Source organism: Microtus pennsylvanicus, chromosome 5, assembly GCF_037038515.1.
Source record: "Microtus pennsylvanicus isolate mMicPen1 chromosome 5, mMicPen1.hap1, whole genome shotgun sequence".
Classification (NCBI taxonomy): domain Eukaryota; kingdom Metazoa; phylum Chordata; class Mammalia; order Rodentia; family Cricetidae; genus Microtus; species Microtus pennsylvanicus.
In genome coordinates, this window is record NC_134583.1 from 122800444 (window position 1) to 122816428 (window position 15985).

At 43.5% G+C, this 15985-nt stretch overlaps 2 protein-coding genes across 2 annotated transcripts in view; one reads left to right on the forward strand and one right to left on the reverse strand.

The window, feature by feature from the left end:
- Cwf19l1 (CWF19 like cell cycle control factor 1) overlaps positions 1-15985 on the reverse strand; it is a 299806-nt gene that overhangs the window by 92484 nt on the left and 191337 nt on the right. The gene's annotated exons all lie outside the window — the stretch shown is intronic.
- Positions 1-15985, forward strand: part of LOC142851200 (acyl-CoA desaturase 3) — a 31932-nt gene that overhangs the window by 6632 nt on the left and 9315 nt on the right. The window contains exon 2 of the mRNA XM_075975094.1: positions 12640-12922. Within this exon, the coding sequence (XP_075831209.1) occupies positions 12640-12922 (283 nt within the window). The remainder of the gene's footprint in view (positions 1-12639; positions 12923-15985) is intronic.

The following is a 15985-nucleotide window of genomic DNA, read 5'->3' on the forward strand; positions in this document are numbered from 1 at the left end:
AGTGTGAGAACCCAGAGACCCAGCTCCAAAATTGTTCACCAAAAGGGGTTTCTTCTACTAAGAAAGGAGAGCTGGCTGCCATCCTAGTCCATCTTCCTGGCCCTCAGCCACACACAGTGTACAAGGTCTATGTGGCTGTGCTGTGGCAATCCTAAAGCTAGAGCCTTGAGCAAGGCAGTTTTACGTTCTCAGAAGCCTTCTGCTCTCACTCCCAAGAAAGGCACTTGGGGACAGTTTCCCTTCAGTGATTCAGGTGTGATGGAAATATGTAAAGCGACACCTTCAAGATTCAGGACCGCACACCACTGGGCACTAGCAGAAGCTGGGGATAGCAAAATGCAGGAGTTAAGGACCAGTTAATGTAAAGTAATAATTGCTTCCCATACAGCAAGAAGGTCCCCATTAGGTGTTTTTTAAAAAGTCATTGGCATGTTACAGAGCGACTGACAGGGGCTAGAAGCCAGTAATGAAGGAGTTTACTGATTAGGGGTTAAATCCCCCTCGGGCTTCAGGCATAAGAAAATATCGTTAGGGAATTATGAGAGTTCTTCAGATGCACCTGGCTGGTGTGACAGTGATGTCCCACCCGGCATACTTTGGAGTTAAAGGGGGAGGATGTAGAGAATGAATCAGTCCCTTGTCTCTTCTTAAAAAGGTATCTTAGTCCAGGTGTGGAAGCATATGTCTTTTAATCCCAGCACTCAGGAGGCAAAGGCAGGTGGATCTCTGGGAATTCAAAGCCAGCCTGGTCTACAGAGTGAGTTCCAAGGACACCAGGGCAATGTAGAGAGACTTTGTCTCAGAAAACAAAAACAAAACAAAACAAATTTAGTTCTTTGTTTGGTGTTATTACCAATTGCTTTCTCCAGAGACAAATCTTATGACTATGTAGGTGGCCAAAAATTAATCTTTGTTCTTTCTTTCTCTTTTAATATCTTTCTTTTGTATGTTCTTTTTACTTATTTTTGATTGCATTAACAGTGTGTGTGTGTGTGTGTGTGTGTGTGTGTGTGTGTGTGTGTGTGTATCTGAATGTAAATGTCATGGCATATGAACAACTTGCAGGAATCTATCCCACCCTCCCACCATTTGGGTCCCAGAGAAGGAATTCAGGTCCTCTGCCTTGGCAGCAAGTGCCTTTATCTGCTGAGCCATTTTGCTAGTCCTCTGTTTTCTTTTTTTATCAGCATAAGTTAATTTATGCATAATGTATCTCGTTATGCTATTTTATAAATGTACACAATGTATGTTAATAACACTTACCCCTCATTACCCTATCTTGTTACCCACCGACTCTATTACCTTATTCTTTCAAACCAGTCTTCCTTCTGATTTTGTGTCTTTGTGGGTATGTGTGTGTCCATGTCCTGATGTGTTTAATTAGGTGTAGCACGAATTCTAATTGTTCTTAATAATAACCCAGAGTTAGAGAAGCAGCCAGCCACTAGAGAGATCTTTTACCTCTGCCAATGCTCAGACCAAAGGGGCGATCCTGTCCTCAGACTGCGTCCTCCACCAAGCCTCAGGCTGTCCTGCGCTCCTGTCTCCTCCCGCCTTCTATTCCTCTCTCCACCCAGCCATATCACTCCCGTCTCCACTGTCCAGTGCTGGGATTAAAGGTGTATGTAGTGATATTCATTTGTATTTTAATAAATAAGCCTTGCCTGAATTCAGAGAGCAAAGCATCCACAATTATCAGTCTTACGGACTAGGCAGTGGTGGCACACACCTTTAATCCCAGTAGCCACACTAGTTTGCCATAGAAACTGGTGGTAGTGGTGCATGCCTTTAATTCCAGACCTAGAGAGGAATAGAAGACAGGAGGAGACAGCTCTCACTCACAGTCTCATTCTGAGATTCCTGGAGGCAGAATCGCCATTTCAGACTGAGGTAGAGGTAAGAGCCAGTGACAGACTGTTTTGCTTTTCTGACCTTCAGGTTGAACACCTGTTTCTGTCTCTGGGTTTTTATTAATCGTGCTACACGCAGGGATCACCTTGGTGTGACATGTTTCTTTTCTAGACAGATTCAATCTCACTTAGCCCAGGATGGCCTTGAATTAACAGAGATCCCTCTGCCTGTGACTCCTGAGTCCTGGGGTTAAATGTGTGTGCCACCACTGCCTGGCCTCTAGTGGTTTAGCTCTGCACTCTGATCTTGGGACAAGCTTTATTTGTTGAAACACAAACAAATTAGGGCTACTTATATGAGCATGAGTGAGGGGTCATTTTCAGTAACACTGGCCTACTCCAGCAAAGAAAGTGCTGCCCAATAACCATTAACTGCCAATAGCAACTTTGGGAGGGACATGGCCTTAAAAGTGACCCACCCATGCCCACCTTTAATCCCAGTACTCAGGAGGCAGAGGCAGGTAGATCCCATCCCTGTGATTTTGAGGTTAGCCTGGTCTACAGAGCAAGTTCAAGAACAGCCAGGGCTACACAGAGAAACTCTGTAACAAAAAAAAGGGGGAAAAAAAGCCCACCCACAGCAATTATAGAAGGGTAGGCCTCTGTAAGCACATACCCCCATCCTATTTTCTTTCTTTCTTTCTTTCTTTTTTTATTATTTCTTATGTATACAACATTCTGCCTCCATGTATGCCCGCACGCCAGAAGAGGGCACCAGATCTCATTACAGATGGTTGTGAGCTACCATGTGGTTGCTGGGAATTGAACTCAGGACCTCTGGAAGAGCAGCCAGTGCTCTTAACCACTGAGCCATCCTATTTTCTTTACATTGTTAAGGCCAATTGAGGCTTTCAAGGGTCTTGGAAGGAACCTTATGGCTCCTCTAGTTTTTCTTCTGTCAGTTACATCATCTGTTGGGATGCATCAGGGTTGTGCTGTCTGAGTGGCTTGCCTTGGAAGTTCTGAGGGCATCAACGATTGTCTTCTGCAGAATACACACCAGAGACTCTACAGTGTCTCTCACCAAGAAGATGGGTGACTTACTTGAAGTATCCTTTCAGAAGTGTCTTATCACCTCCTGGGAACTGGGTGACCTGGGGTAGGGGCCAAAACATTAGCTATCCTTTTACCTTCTTTATCTTCATTGGCCTCAGTGTCTTAGTAAGATGGTTAAACACCCAGATGGTGTAGGTGGACGCTTCTTTCCCGCCCACAAGTTTCCAAATAACTGACACAGAATCTTAATATTAATTAGAAACGCTCAGCCAATAGCTCAGACTTGTTACTAGCTAACTCTTACATTTTAAATTAACCCATGTTTCTTATCTATGTTTTGCCACAAAGCTCAGTACCTTTTCTCAGTACAGCATGCCCATCTTGCTTCTCTCTGTATCTGCTGGTGACTCCTCTGACCCCACCCTTTTTCTTCCCAGCATTTTCAGTTTAGATCTCCCCCCTACTTTTATCCTGCTCAGCTATTTGCAAGTCAGCTTCTTGACTAAACCAATCTCAGCAATATATATTCACACAATGCTAAGAAATATTCCACAAGATGGTCAATTACAGCAGTCTTTAAGAAAAATTTTAAGAAATTGTCTTAGTTAGTTAGGGTTTCTATTGCTTTAAAGAGTCTACACCATGATCATACAACTCTTATAAAGGAAAACATTTAGGTGTGGTGTCTTAGTTTCAGAGATTTAGTCCATTATTATCGTGGTGGCATGGAACATACAGGCAGACATGGTCCTGGGGAAAGAGCTGAGAGTTCTACATCTTAATCCCCAGGCAACAGGAAGTGAACTGAGACACTAGGTGTAGCTTGAACATAGGGGGGCCTCAAAGCCTACTCCCACAGTGACAAACTTCCTCCAAAGAGGCCATACCTACTCCAACAAGACCATACCTCTTAATAGTGCTACTTCTTTTGGAGACCATTTTCTTTCAAATCACCATAGAAAATTTTAAAAAAGATTTATTTAAGGCCGGGCGATGGTGGCGCACGCCTTTAATCCCAGCACTCGGGAGGCAGAGGCAGGCAGATCTCTGTGAGTTCGAGACCAGCCTGGTCTACAGAGCTAGTTCCAGGACAGGCTCCAAAGCCACAGAGAAACCTTGTCTCGAAAAAACAAAAAAAAAAAAGATTTATTTATATATGTGTATTGATGGGAAAGCTCAGCCAATCACATCTGGCTAGAGTGTGGCCGCTTGGGGCCAGGTAGAAAAACCTGGAGATCCAGGTACGCTGGCTCTCTGTGCGGAGTGATCGCCTGGCCCGTTTGGACTTCAGACCTTCTCCCGTAGTGTGAGTTTCCCAGTTTTCAATTATTAAATTATATCTGTTGTTTGGAGCTGGTCTGTTTATTTAAGCGTACCTGTTGAATACGCCTTCAGTGTATCTGTCTGTGTGTGGATTATGTTAATGGTGTATCCCAAGTGCTGATGGAGGCTGGAAGAAGGCATCAAATCCCCTGGAGGTAGAATAGCAAGCAGTTGTGAGCCCCCTGATGTGAGTGCTCACAAATGGCAGTCCTTTGCAAGAGCAAGGCACGCTCTATCTTAAAGAGTCTATTGCTGTGATTAAAGAGGATTGATTGGTCTTTATGTGTCGCATAGCATGTCCTGATCTTGCCTTGAATTTGCCGGCACATCAGCAGAGGGCCTGGTGCTGGGGAACAAAAGCCAACAATCAATCCCTATGCTTTAAGCTGCCAGGTTTTAAGTCTCAAATTAGGAAGGCAAGGAAGAAACTGGACAGCTTGAAAATTCACCACCTTTATTACCTTGCCATGGCCCCCTCCCTATCTGTATAGCTCCCAGGGAGTAGGTCTAAATGCTAATCTCTCTCTCAGGGGTGATTACCTATCTAGGTAAGTTACAGGTCATTAAGATTGGGAAAGAACAGTTTGCCCTTGTTCCTTCTTAGACAGAAAGCCTTTGGCTAGATAAAAATCTGAAAATAAGATTTAGCTGGGAGCATGGTGATGTACTCCTTTAATCCCAGCTCTCAGAAGGCGGAGGCAGGCAGATCTCTGTAGATGAGAGGATAGTACGGTCTGCATAGTGAGTTCCAGCGCAGCTGGGCCAGGGCTATATAAAGGGACCCTGCCTCAGGGTGGAAAAATTAAGTATTTGTCAAGAATTTGTCTTGGTTTGGGGAGCACCCTTCCCCTCCCCCCAGATAACTATCAGTTTATAACCAAGGAAAGTCTTTATTCCAACCAACTGGAAGAACACTCAGGTATTCAGGCATTCCAGACTGAAGTACAGTGTGTCCAGAAACCATGTCCAGGCATCTTACTCCTTCACAGAAGCACGCCGCTTAACAGAAGCTAAGACAGACAGCTGGAGGGAGTTCCTTTAAAGCAGGAAGCCTAACAGAAACTAAGATAAGTTTCCTGACTTTGGGCTCCTAGAAAAGAGTTGGGTAATTTTCCATGGGATTCATCATCAAGGAGATCAAATTGTAGCTAACCCTGAAACGCCGCAGCAAGAACACAAGGACTTCTGTCCTGGCTTGCCCTGTAGCCGTCTATAGCAGGCAACCAGACAGTTCAGCATGTCACATCTCCACAGAGGACCATATATAGGACTCAGAACTTGATTTTTCATTTATTTGGTTGGTTTGGTGTTGGCCAGTAATCAGAATCATGCAACTTTAGTCTGTGATTTTACAAGCTATTTTGAAGAAGGGTCCAACCACAAAGACCTTCATGCCTGATAGCATTTAAGTAATTATCCAATACTAACCAGTCAGACTCATTTCTGATACCAGAATTTTAGAGAAAAGCCTCAACTCCAGGCTTTTATTTTTGTAAATACCCCAGCCAAAAGGATATACTAAACATGCAACATTGTCCTTTGCTTTAGCTATGTACCCCCAAAGAATTAAAAAAAAAAACTTCCCAGGAATCCCATGCAGAGGAAAGGGAAAAGTTGTCTCCTAGGAAGAGACTTCATACAGTGTTGACAACATGGGTCAGTGCTGCTGGGGGGAATCACGCCCAACTAAGACTGTTTTAAGCATGCATACCTCCTTCCTTCTATTTAAATATAAATATGAAGCATGATCCTAATTAGTCTTTGTAATAAAGATCTGGAGTCAGATATGGAGTAAAACTAAAAGGTCAGAGTACAGGACCAATCAGCCACCTCTTACCTCTCTGACTGCTCAGACCCAGAAGGGCTGGGATCCTGACACTCAGCCTTGTCGCTTCCTGTTACACACTGCCAGACCTCTACTCTTAACTACTGGCTAGGCCACCCTCTGGTCTCCAGGCAAGCTTTATTTATCAGAACACAAACAAAATATCACATTTCCCTCTTTTTGTCTAAAATAAAAAGGGTTATAACTAACATAGAAAAACTGTAAACAATAAGTACATTAACTATATACAAGTATATGTAGGCAATAATTACATTAACAATGTCTAGTCTATTAGCATTGGATAAATTCAGAGAAAATACTCCATTAGCTATCCTATTTGGTGAGTTCAAAATGTTGCACCTAATCCACTTTCTATCCCAACTAGCATTACCAACCCCAAACTTTCTTTTGATGTCTCTCAACCCTAAACAATTTAAACCTCTTTATGTTAGTTTCTTTCCTGAATTTTTTAACAAGGCAAAACTATAACTATAGCTACCTAGTCTTCAGTGGCATCAGAGACCTGAGAAGGAAATTATATTCCCTACATACAAAGAAGCAGGAAGTACATGTAAACGACTTCCAAAAAATGTGATTAATAACAGAAACAACTGGTTGTCTAAACAGTCACCCAAGGTTGCTCTGCAACGTTGGAGTGTAGCACAAATAATAAAAACTCAGAGACAGAAATAGGGTTTAATGCTGAAGATCAGAGAAATAGAGCAGTAAGCTAACAGTAAGTAAGAGAGACCTTTTACCTCTACCAATGCTCAGACCAAAGGGGGAATCCTCACAGTCTCTAGACTGTACTGTGCCTCCACCAAATCTCAGACTCCACATACCAGTGAGTTCCTGTCTCTTCCTCTTTATATTCCTCTTTCTGCCCAGCCATATCATTCCTGTCTCCAGCCCCCTAGTGCTGGGATTAAAGGTGTGAGCCACCACCACCTGAATCTGTTTCTGGATCAATCTTGTGTTTCCCAGGGTAGCCTTGAACTCACAGAGATCCATCTGTCTCTGTCTCTGTCTCCTGAGACCTGGGATTAAAGGTGTGTGCCCCCACTCCCTGACCTCTAGTAGCTTAGTTTTGCACTCTGATCCTCAGGTAAGCTTTATTTATTAAAATACAAATAAAATACCACTATATTGGGGCACCCATCTTTGACCTACAGGCCTAGAATATCTGACAACATTTTTGAAAAGCAGGATATTTTAAAGGGCTGTCCTACCTTGACATGGGAAAGTTAGGCAGCCACTTTTTTGGGTGTCCTGCTTGTCCAATTTGGATAGGATACTGTCAACATTTGAGGCAAGGGCAGTTTCTTGTCCAGTGACTAACCTTTAAAACAAAGAAAGTGAATTCCATGTGGAATTTCTTTGATGCCAATTATCTTCTCTTAAGTAGATTGGTGCTGCCAGGAGCAGACATACCTCATTTTCATTAAAAAAAAAAAAAAGAAGAACCTATGTTATTAAAACATCTTAAATACCATATTATATAAATCTATAAAGTGTTTGAAGATCACCTGTCTATCTAAAATATGTGTTTGAGGGGCTGGAGAGATGGCTCAGTGGTTAAGAGCATTGCCTGCTCTTCCAAAGGTCCTGAGTTCAATTCCCAGCAACCACATGATGGCTCACAACCATCTGTAAAGAGGTCTGGTGCCCTCTTCTGGCCTTCAGGCATACAGACAGAATATTGTATACATAATAAATAAATAAATAAATAAATAAATAAATAAATAAATAAATAAATAAAATAAAATATGTGTTTGAAAGCAAACCTAACAAGACAAGTTTGATTGTAATAGGTAACTATTAACCTGCAATTCTATATTATCCTAAATAGTTGTAATAGTAACTCTCAATGACTGGAAATTTGTATTACATTGTTAAATTAGCTGTATAGTTACAATACTTTGCACAAGAGTAGAAATGTTTGCACATGCATGGTATGTTCTAACAAATATAACCTTAAATTTGGATCCATATAAAAAATCCATATCTATATCAATTTAAAATATTTAAAACTAGCAGTTGCTTTTTTGGTTTAAAAGTAGATTCAATAAACTACCCTTTATCCTATAATTTCTGTAACATGTATACAGCCTAACAAAAATAATATTAAATTTGTATCAATAAACAAAAATCCAAGCCATTGTAAAATATTTAAAACTAGTAGTTACTTTTTTGGTTTAAAAGTAGATTCAATAATTTACCCTGTTATCCTATCATATCTATATCCCCAATTTTTCTTTTTAGAATGAGATCCCTGAATCTAATCTCCTTTGTTCAGCTTTTTCTCTGACCATTACCAATAACAACCTGTTATCCACCCACCTAAATGACAGGAAATATTCATAACCCATTGGACAACCAAAAACCACCTGTTCCTACCTCTTGGGAAAAAGGGCATAATGTTCTTAAAATTGTTTCCTGTTGTCTTAGGCATCTTTAGGGGATCCTGAAAAAATTCTGCTTAATTGTCAAATCCTGGGAGAGTTAGCTATGTCATTGGTTGTCCAATGTAGGACTTATCTCAAATCCTGGCTAGTGTAGTCTGTGAGGCTGGACCATCTTAGCTAGCCACCTTGAAATTGACCTAAGTAATTTGTAGTCCAAAGTTTAGTGGTGTTACCACAATCCTGGTGGAATTGTCTTTGTGGGGCCCCATCGCCCTTTTGGAGACTTCAAAGATCACTGTTAGGAATGGCATTGGTTTACTGCAGAAAACTTAAACATTTTAAATGTCATATGCAGAAGATCTCAAAAGGTTAAAGGATCAATATTTGTTATGTACATCCATGTAAACAGAAGTTTCTGTCCTGCCCAGTCAATAGCCATTCAGTCCCAAATAAACACACAGAGGCTTATATTAATTACAAACTGACCTGCATGCAGACAGAACACTGTATACATAATTAATTAATTAATTAATTAAAAAAGAGCCAGTTCCAGTACAGGCTACAAAGCTATAGAGGAAACCCTATCTTGACAAACAAACAAACAAAAAGAAATAAAGAAAGAAAAGTCGTAAATCAAGACCCTTTCTAAATCCATTGGTGGAAACATCAGAGAGGTGGGTAACAGCAAAGCAGAGAACTGCGATAGGTCTCAGATGCTGTCTGGTGACATTCTTAGTCTTGGGGTTGGTGAAAGCTGCTGCTAAGTTAAAGGTTTCAGAAGGTTTTACCTGATAGTCACAAGGGTGTTAGACCAGGCCCAGAAGTGGAAAAGGAATAGCCAGTAATGGGCTAAAGGTAGTCCTTGTAGGATGTGGGGATGTAATCGAGCTGTACCCAGACTATCATTATTGTAGGTTCAAGCACCCAGGAGATGGGTTCCAATTAATTTGCAAATTATGTTTGCTCTCATTATAAGGAGGTCTTGTCACACACGTGTGTTGGGAGTCCATGTGGCATATTAAAGCCTTTCTAAATCTCAGGGGTACAACCCACCCTGGATACACTGAAGGGAACCCATTTGGGATTTCAGGTAATTAGAGAAATGCTCCCCAAAACAGGTACAGAAGGCTGTGACCGAGCCATTGGAGGAAGCAGCGTCATTCCCGTAGATGTCTGATTTACCAGTGTGGATACAATTGCCTGTATAACTGCTGGGTTATTTGGGACAGGTTGCTTTAAAAAAAAATGGTAGTATTTAAAGAAGCCAGGATTTTCCCCTTCGGCTATGTGTTCCTCTGTCTAGGCTCAGCCACTGTTGGCCACCTTCTCCCCTGGGCTGCCAAGCTCTGCTGTGGCCACTACCCTGGCAGCTGGGCAGGAATGCTGCTTGGGATGGGCCACCTGAGTCAGCCAGCCCGGCCCATTACTCTCCTTTCCCCCTGGTTTAACTGTGACTACCTTCTTCCCTGTGGGGTCCCCCCAACTCCCTGACTCCTATGGATACTCCAAATGAAGCACACATCTCTAAAGATTTTAATCTAGCGCGCGTGCGCGCGCGCGCGAGAGAGAGAGAGAGAGAGAGAGAGAGAGAGAGAGAGAGAGAGAGAGAGAGAGAGAATGCAACATTTATCTTCTGTATCTAGATATCTGGGTCACCTCACTCAAAATTATTGTTTCCAGTTCCACCCATTTACCTGCAAATTTCATAATTCCCTTCTTCATAGCATCTAAATAATACTCCATTGTGTAAATATACTACATTTTCATTATCCACTCATCTGTTGACATCTAGACTCTTTGGATTTTCAGGCTATTTTGAATAGAGCGGCAGAGAACATGGATGAGTCTCTGTAGGAGGACATAGAGTCTTTGGGGCAGATGGTCACGATGATATAGCTGGACTGTGTGTTGTATCTGTTTCTAGCTTCAGAACTTCCATACTGATTTCTGCACTGGCTGCACCAGTTTGCACTCCCATGAGCCCTCCTTTCCCCCACTCCACGGCCATCATTTGCCATCATTTTTTTTGTTTGGTTTTATCTTAGCCATTCTGGTTGAAATAATAAACACTGCTCAACAATAGTTTCTGATATTCATGGTTCCCAACTCTCCAAGAGACACAGAAATAGCACATGGGAGTAAAAAAACAGGATCTATCTTCTTGCTTCCTCCAAGAACCACACCACACCATCAATGATAGTTACCACTTTAGTGTAAAAGGATGGAAAAAGATATTCCAAGCAAATGGAACTAAGAAACAAGGAGACATGGCTATCAATAGCTGACGAGATATATTTCTAGCCAGTAGAAATAAGAGGGAGTTTCATACTAATTAAAGAAATAATCCACCAACAGGATAGTACAACCCTAAGCATATATACATACACCAATAACAGGAGCACCCAATGTTATGAAAGAAATACTATTAGATCTAAAGACCACTGGGTTACCACAACAGACAGAACCTAACTTTGTGACTCCTGTCTATTGAAGTTGTACAAAGCCACTACTTCTAACAAAAGCATATAAATAGTATCTTTTTAAAGATGCCAGAATATAACTCACACCACAGCATTCAACTCAAAAATGAACTCCAGCTAAGGCTAACCTAAGAGCATTCTAAATCATTTGTTGCTTGAATTTGACATTAGAGGGGGTTTTATTGACACTAATTCCTTAATATCTGTCACTCCCTGCGTTAGGTTTTCTATTGCTATGATTGGAAAAAAAGAGAGAGAGACCAAAATTCTATCACTGAGGGAAGCCAAGGCAGGAACCTGAAGGTAGGAACTGAAGCAGAGACCATAGAGGAACACTGCGTCCTGGCTTGCTCCTCATGGCTTAATCAGCCTGCTTCTTATAAAACTTGGGACCCCTCCAGTAAGCTGAGCCTTCCCATATTAATCATTAATCAAGGAAATGCCTTACAGAATTTCCTACAAATAATCTGATGAAGGATTTTATCAATTGAGTTTTCTCTAGTTTGTATAAATGTGACATCGTCGTCATCATCATCATCATAAACCTCAAACACTCTCCAGTGAGGTCAGATCAAACCAACAAGGACAGATCTGGAAACATGGGATGGCCAAAACCAAACCAGTCAGGATGTCTCCAAAGATAGTTGTTCAAAAACCAGGGAGGAAGCTTCGGAATCAAAATGAATTTATGCTGGTCATGGTGGCGCTTGCCTGCAGTCTAGGAAGTTGGGAGACTCCAGCTAGAGGCTGAGTCTGAGACCAGCCTGCATTTCATTGCAGGACCCTATTTCCAAGTCAGCAACAAAAATAGGCTCGCATGCCACTCTACAGAAAGCGACTAAGACCAAGAGGCTGTGTGTACAAAGATGAATCTTGGGCATGGTTATCAGACACAAATTTAATGTGTCCTGACCTTGGCTCCCACTTCTATTCTGTTTATATCTGTTCCAGAAACTGACATATTTCAGAAATTTTGACAGAAAATCCAGCAAATCGCCCTAATCCAGCTGTCTAAAGAGGGAAAATTAAACTACCCTGGCAAGAGAGGAGATACTCTAAAGAGTCAACCTGGGTCACCCTTTGGTCATCAGACTACATGTAAATGGTCCACATGGCTCTTTGTGTAAATAAAACCCAGGAATTTAAATCGTTAAATAATGTCTTATTCGAAGAGTCCACACTCAGAAGGCAGAGAAAAAACTGCTTCCCTGGGTTTCTTCTAGACAGGGTTTTAATTGAGAATCAGAGCAAAGCGGTGAATACAAATTCAGTCTTAACCTTCTGTCCTGATGGATCTAGTCTCTGATATTCTCCCCCACCCCTCCATTATTGTCTTTTCAAGGTTGTACTGCCCCCAATTGGTAGAGATGTGAATGGCATTTTTGGATTTCCCAATTCTTGTCTCCCAAGCTTTAAAGGCTAATTGGGTCCTGCTGGTGCCTTTCTCAGTATCTTAGAGCTTTCTTTGGCTTGCCAGTGGCATAAGAGGGTCCTTCTCCTCTCCCACTGCCCCTTCACCTGGAGGTTTGACAAGAACCAATCTGCACACTTTCTGCAAACCTTTTCTCCCACCAGCCCCTAGTCAAGTCAGATACTGGGATGGGGGCTGGACCACTAATGCGTCCTTCTGCCAGCGGCATGCCCAAGGGGAGTGCCTACTGGAGTCTGCCCTTCTAATTCTCCGTTCCCTGTCCTTGTAGATGAATTCTTCATGTACAACCACCACGACCACCATGTCACCCCGCTCTGAAGCCATGCAGAAAGGAAGAGAGAAATTAAAGACGGTGCCCCTCTACCTGGAAGAAGACATTCGTCCTGAAATGAAGGAAGATATATACGACCCCAGCTACCAGGATGAGGAGGGGCCCCCGCCCAAGCTGGAGTACGTCTGGAGAAACATCATCCTCATGTCCCTGCTGCACTTGGGGGCTCTGTATGGGCTTGTGCTGGTTCCTTCCAGCAAGTTCTACACCTTGCTCTGGGGTAAGCACCTTTCTTTGTTCTGGGCCAGTGCCTCAAGTTTCTCCCCTACCTCTAATGAAGAGTGTCTTGCGATGGGCAGTGGCCCCGTTGGGTCCAGCTTTCCCTAACTTTTCTCTGTGGTTCTTGATAGAACTAACTGAATGCAGCCTAGTGGGATTGGGGAGCAAAAGTCTCTGCTTTGTTTTCTTCTCTCTCTTTAACAAGACAGGTTCTCATTCATGCAGTCCAGGCTGGCTGGGAACTCACTCCGTAGCAGACAATGACCTTGAGTCTCTGATTTTCTGGGTCAACTTCCCAAGTGCAGGCACTACAGTGTCCATTACCATAACTGTTTTGTTTGGTTGATTTTTAAGAATCTCACTCTGTTACCTAGGCTGTCCTTAAACTCTCTATGCAGTCCAGGGTGGCCTTGAACCCATAGTAATCCTCAGTAAACCCATAGTAATGTCTCAGCCTGCTGAAATTATATTCTGAGCTACTATATCTGGCAAAAGTAACATGGAGTAATTTGTTGTTCTTTATTAAACACAGGACATGGGGCATACTAGACAGGTACTCTACCACTGTGTCATATCCTTAGCCCCTGGGAGTACTTTAACGTGAGTGTTGGGGACCAAGCCCTGAAACTGTGTGCAGGACTCACTGAAGGGTACCACTGTGGCAATGAGGCAACCATTGACTGTGTGAATCAGTACTTGGCTACCTGTCCCGCCTTTCCTGCCACAGGAGAGCCAGGCCCTACCTAGGAGACATTAGGAAAAGGAACCTTACCAACTCAGGTGGTGAAGCTCAGTCAGGGAACGCAGGAGAGGCTGCACAGGAGGAGGAGCCATTGGGAAGAAAAGTAGAAAAGAGGGATGGTTATCCACACACCCATTCAGACCTAACCCCTGGCAGGACCAGGCTGCTTGCCCTGGAGGAGGGTGAAGCCGCTCCCCAAATGCCCAAGGGTACAGGCACATGGCTCTGCTATCCCAGACAGGTCTTCCAAGTACAGCACATGTCAGTCAACAAGATGTTGACAAGTATTTATGCTACAGAAATGGTTCGTGATCTAGTCTCTCCCCAGCCTGCGGCTGTCCCTCTCTCCTGAAGCCATATCATCCATGAGGCCAACACCTGCTAACACCAGCTGTCTTTGCCCTCTACCCATCCTTCCTGGGCAGGGACAGGCATGCTAGAGAGTAGAGACTTGAAGAAGGCTTCTGGTCTGCACAAGCCCTGACTCCAGGAATCCTGCAGACTCAAGGCCCCTTGCTTTCTCTGAGGGCTGATGAGCCAGCCCTTCTTTCCCAGATAGTACAGGGAAGTTTGGGGAAACAGAGTCAGGTTTTGGGACTCTTTGACAACTCTCTCTCTCTCCCTCCCTCCCCCCACCTCGGAATGTATTGTGTAGTAGAGCTGGTTTTACCCTGTCTGTCCCAGGCTTCTTCCATCTTGTAGGTGGTGAGATTCGAGCCCTTAAGCATTGTTTTGGGAAATTCATCCAATGTCCCAAGGAAATACAGTTTAGGAAACCCCCTCTCTTGGGATCCCGGGTTTTCTAATTACCTACTGAGGCAATGATGCATTATTAGAACCAGGAGGCCTGGGGATGAGGGGAGTCCTCAAAGCAGTTTGATTCCCTGCAAGCTTCCTCCCTCTCCAGCCTGAGTACTCTGCACAAGCCTTGTTCCGTTCAGGCCTGCGTTTGACCAAACTGCCTGATCTTGGCTGACATCAGTTGCTACTTCAGGGAAAGGATACCATCCAAAGCCCAAGACTGTGGTTACTGTCTCGTGGGACCCTGCCCTCTGGTGTGTGCTATGATTTTGGAAAGGAAATTTGGCGCACCCACCTGCAAGGGAAATTATTTCACTCTTGTCCCCAGGCTCTGGTTGGTAGGTTAGTGCACAGCATGGCAGCTGTGAGACACGGGTTAGCTAAACTCTTCAGGAACAAGAAGGATTGAAGTCTCAGGTGGAATCTTCTCCTTCCTTTAGGTTTTAGAAGCTTTTATTGTTTAATCCCAAAGGAAAATGCATAATTAACAACTGACTGTATTTGTGCCATTTTCCTGGCTCGGGGACTTGGAAAGATTTTTCTCTCATTTTAGAGCCATTCAGTAGAGCCCTCTGGAGTAAGGCATCTCTGACGACACTGGGAGCCAAAGTACAAAACCTTCCCAACCCTTCCCTGAGGGGAAAGCCACTCACTGGTGTGGACACTTACAATCTCTCTCCTGGGGACAGAGAAAGGATCTCTGTGACCTAAGCCATTGGCAGAATAAGGACATGATTCGGGGTATGAGGAATCCCACCCATTTCCCTGTGAAGATGGCACTGTCTGTGGAGCCAACAAACCTGGGCAATCTGAAGCACGAGGCAAATTTGGACACTTTCTTGGTCCTCCTGCTCTGTCCAAAGTCTTCCCTTTTCTCCTGAGATTTCTGGGCTTGTCCTCTCCTGCTTTCTCTGCTACACGTACAGCCGGATCCACTATATGGGAATATCTCAATCACCACACAGCCAGAGACTGGAGATAATCTGAGGCCTCATCCCAGTTCAGAAGAATATGGCCAGCACTTCCCTGAGGACAGATGCTGTCTCTGTTGTCCTGGGGGTCCTATAGAAGGAACAGAATGGGACACAGTAGGAAGAAGAGAGGAAGAAAGAGACCACTTAGAAAATGGTCACCTCTTGATGCAGAAGGACACATGGCAGTTCGTGCAATGTTTGGTGTCCCCAGTCTCGGCTAAGTTCTGTAGCCCCTGAGGTTCCCTGGTTTGCAGAGGTCCCTCGGGTATCTTATACTGCTTCTAACAAGGACTCAGTCCCAATGTCCTGGTGCTACAATCAGAGGAGCAGACAGGTACTCCCAGTGTCCTCTCCCCATTAGATGGTAGGTACCCCCTGATCTTGTAGGTTCTAAGTCGGGGTGCTGTGTTACGTTACTAGGGGATGTATAATATGCCCGGAACTGGAACAGAGCCTTGGTAGAAAACCTAGTAGTAGATCCACTTCTACCGGTGCTGTGGCCCTGGATAAACACTTAGAGCTTATAACTTTCTCTGCATACTCGCTC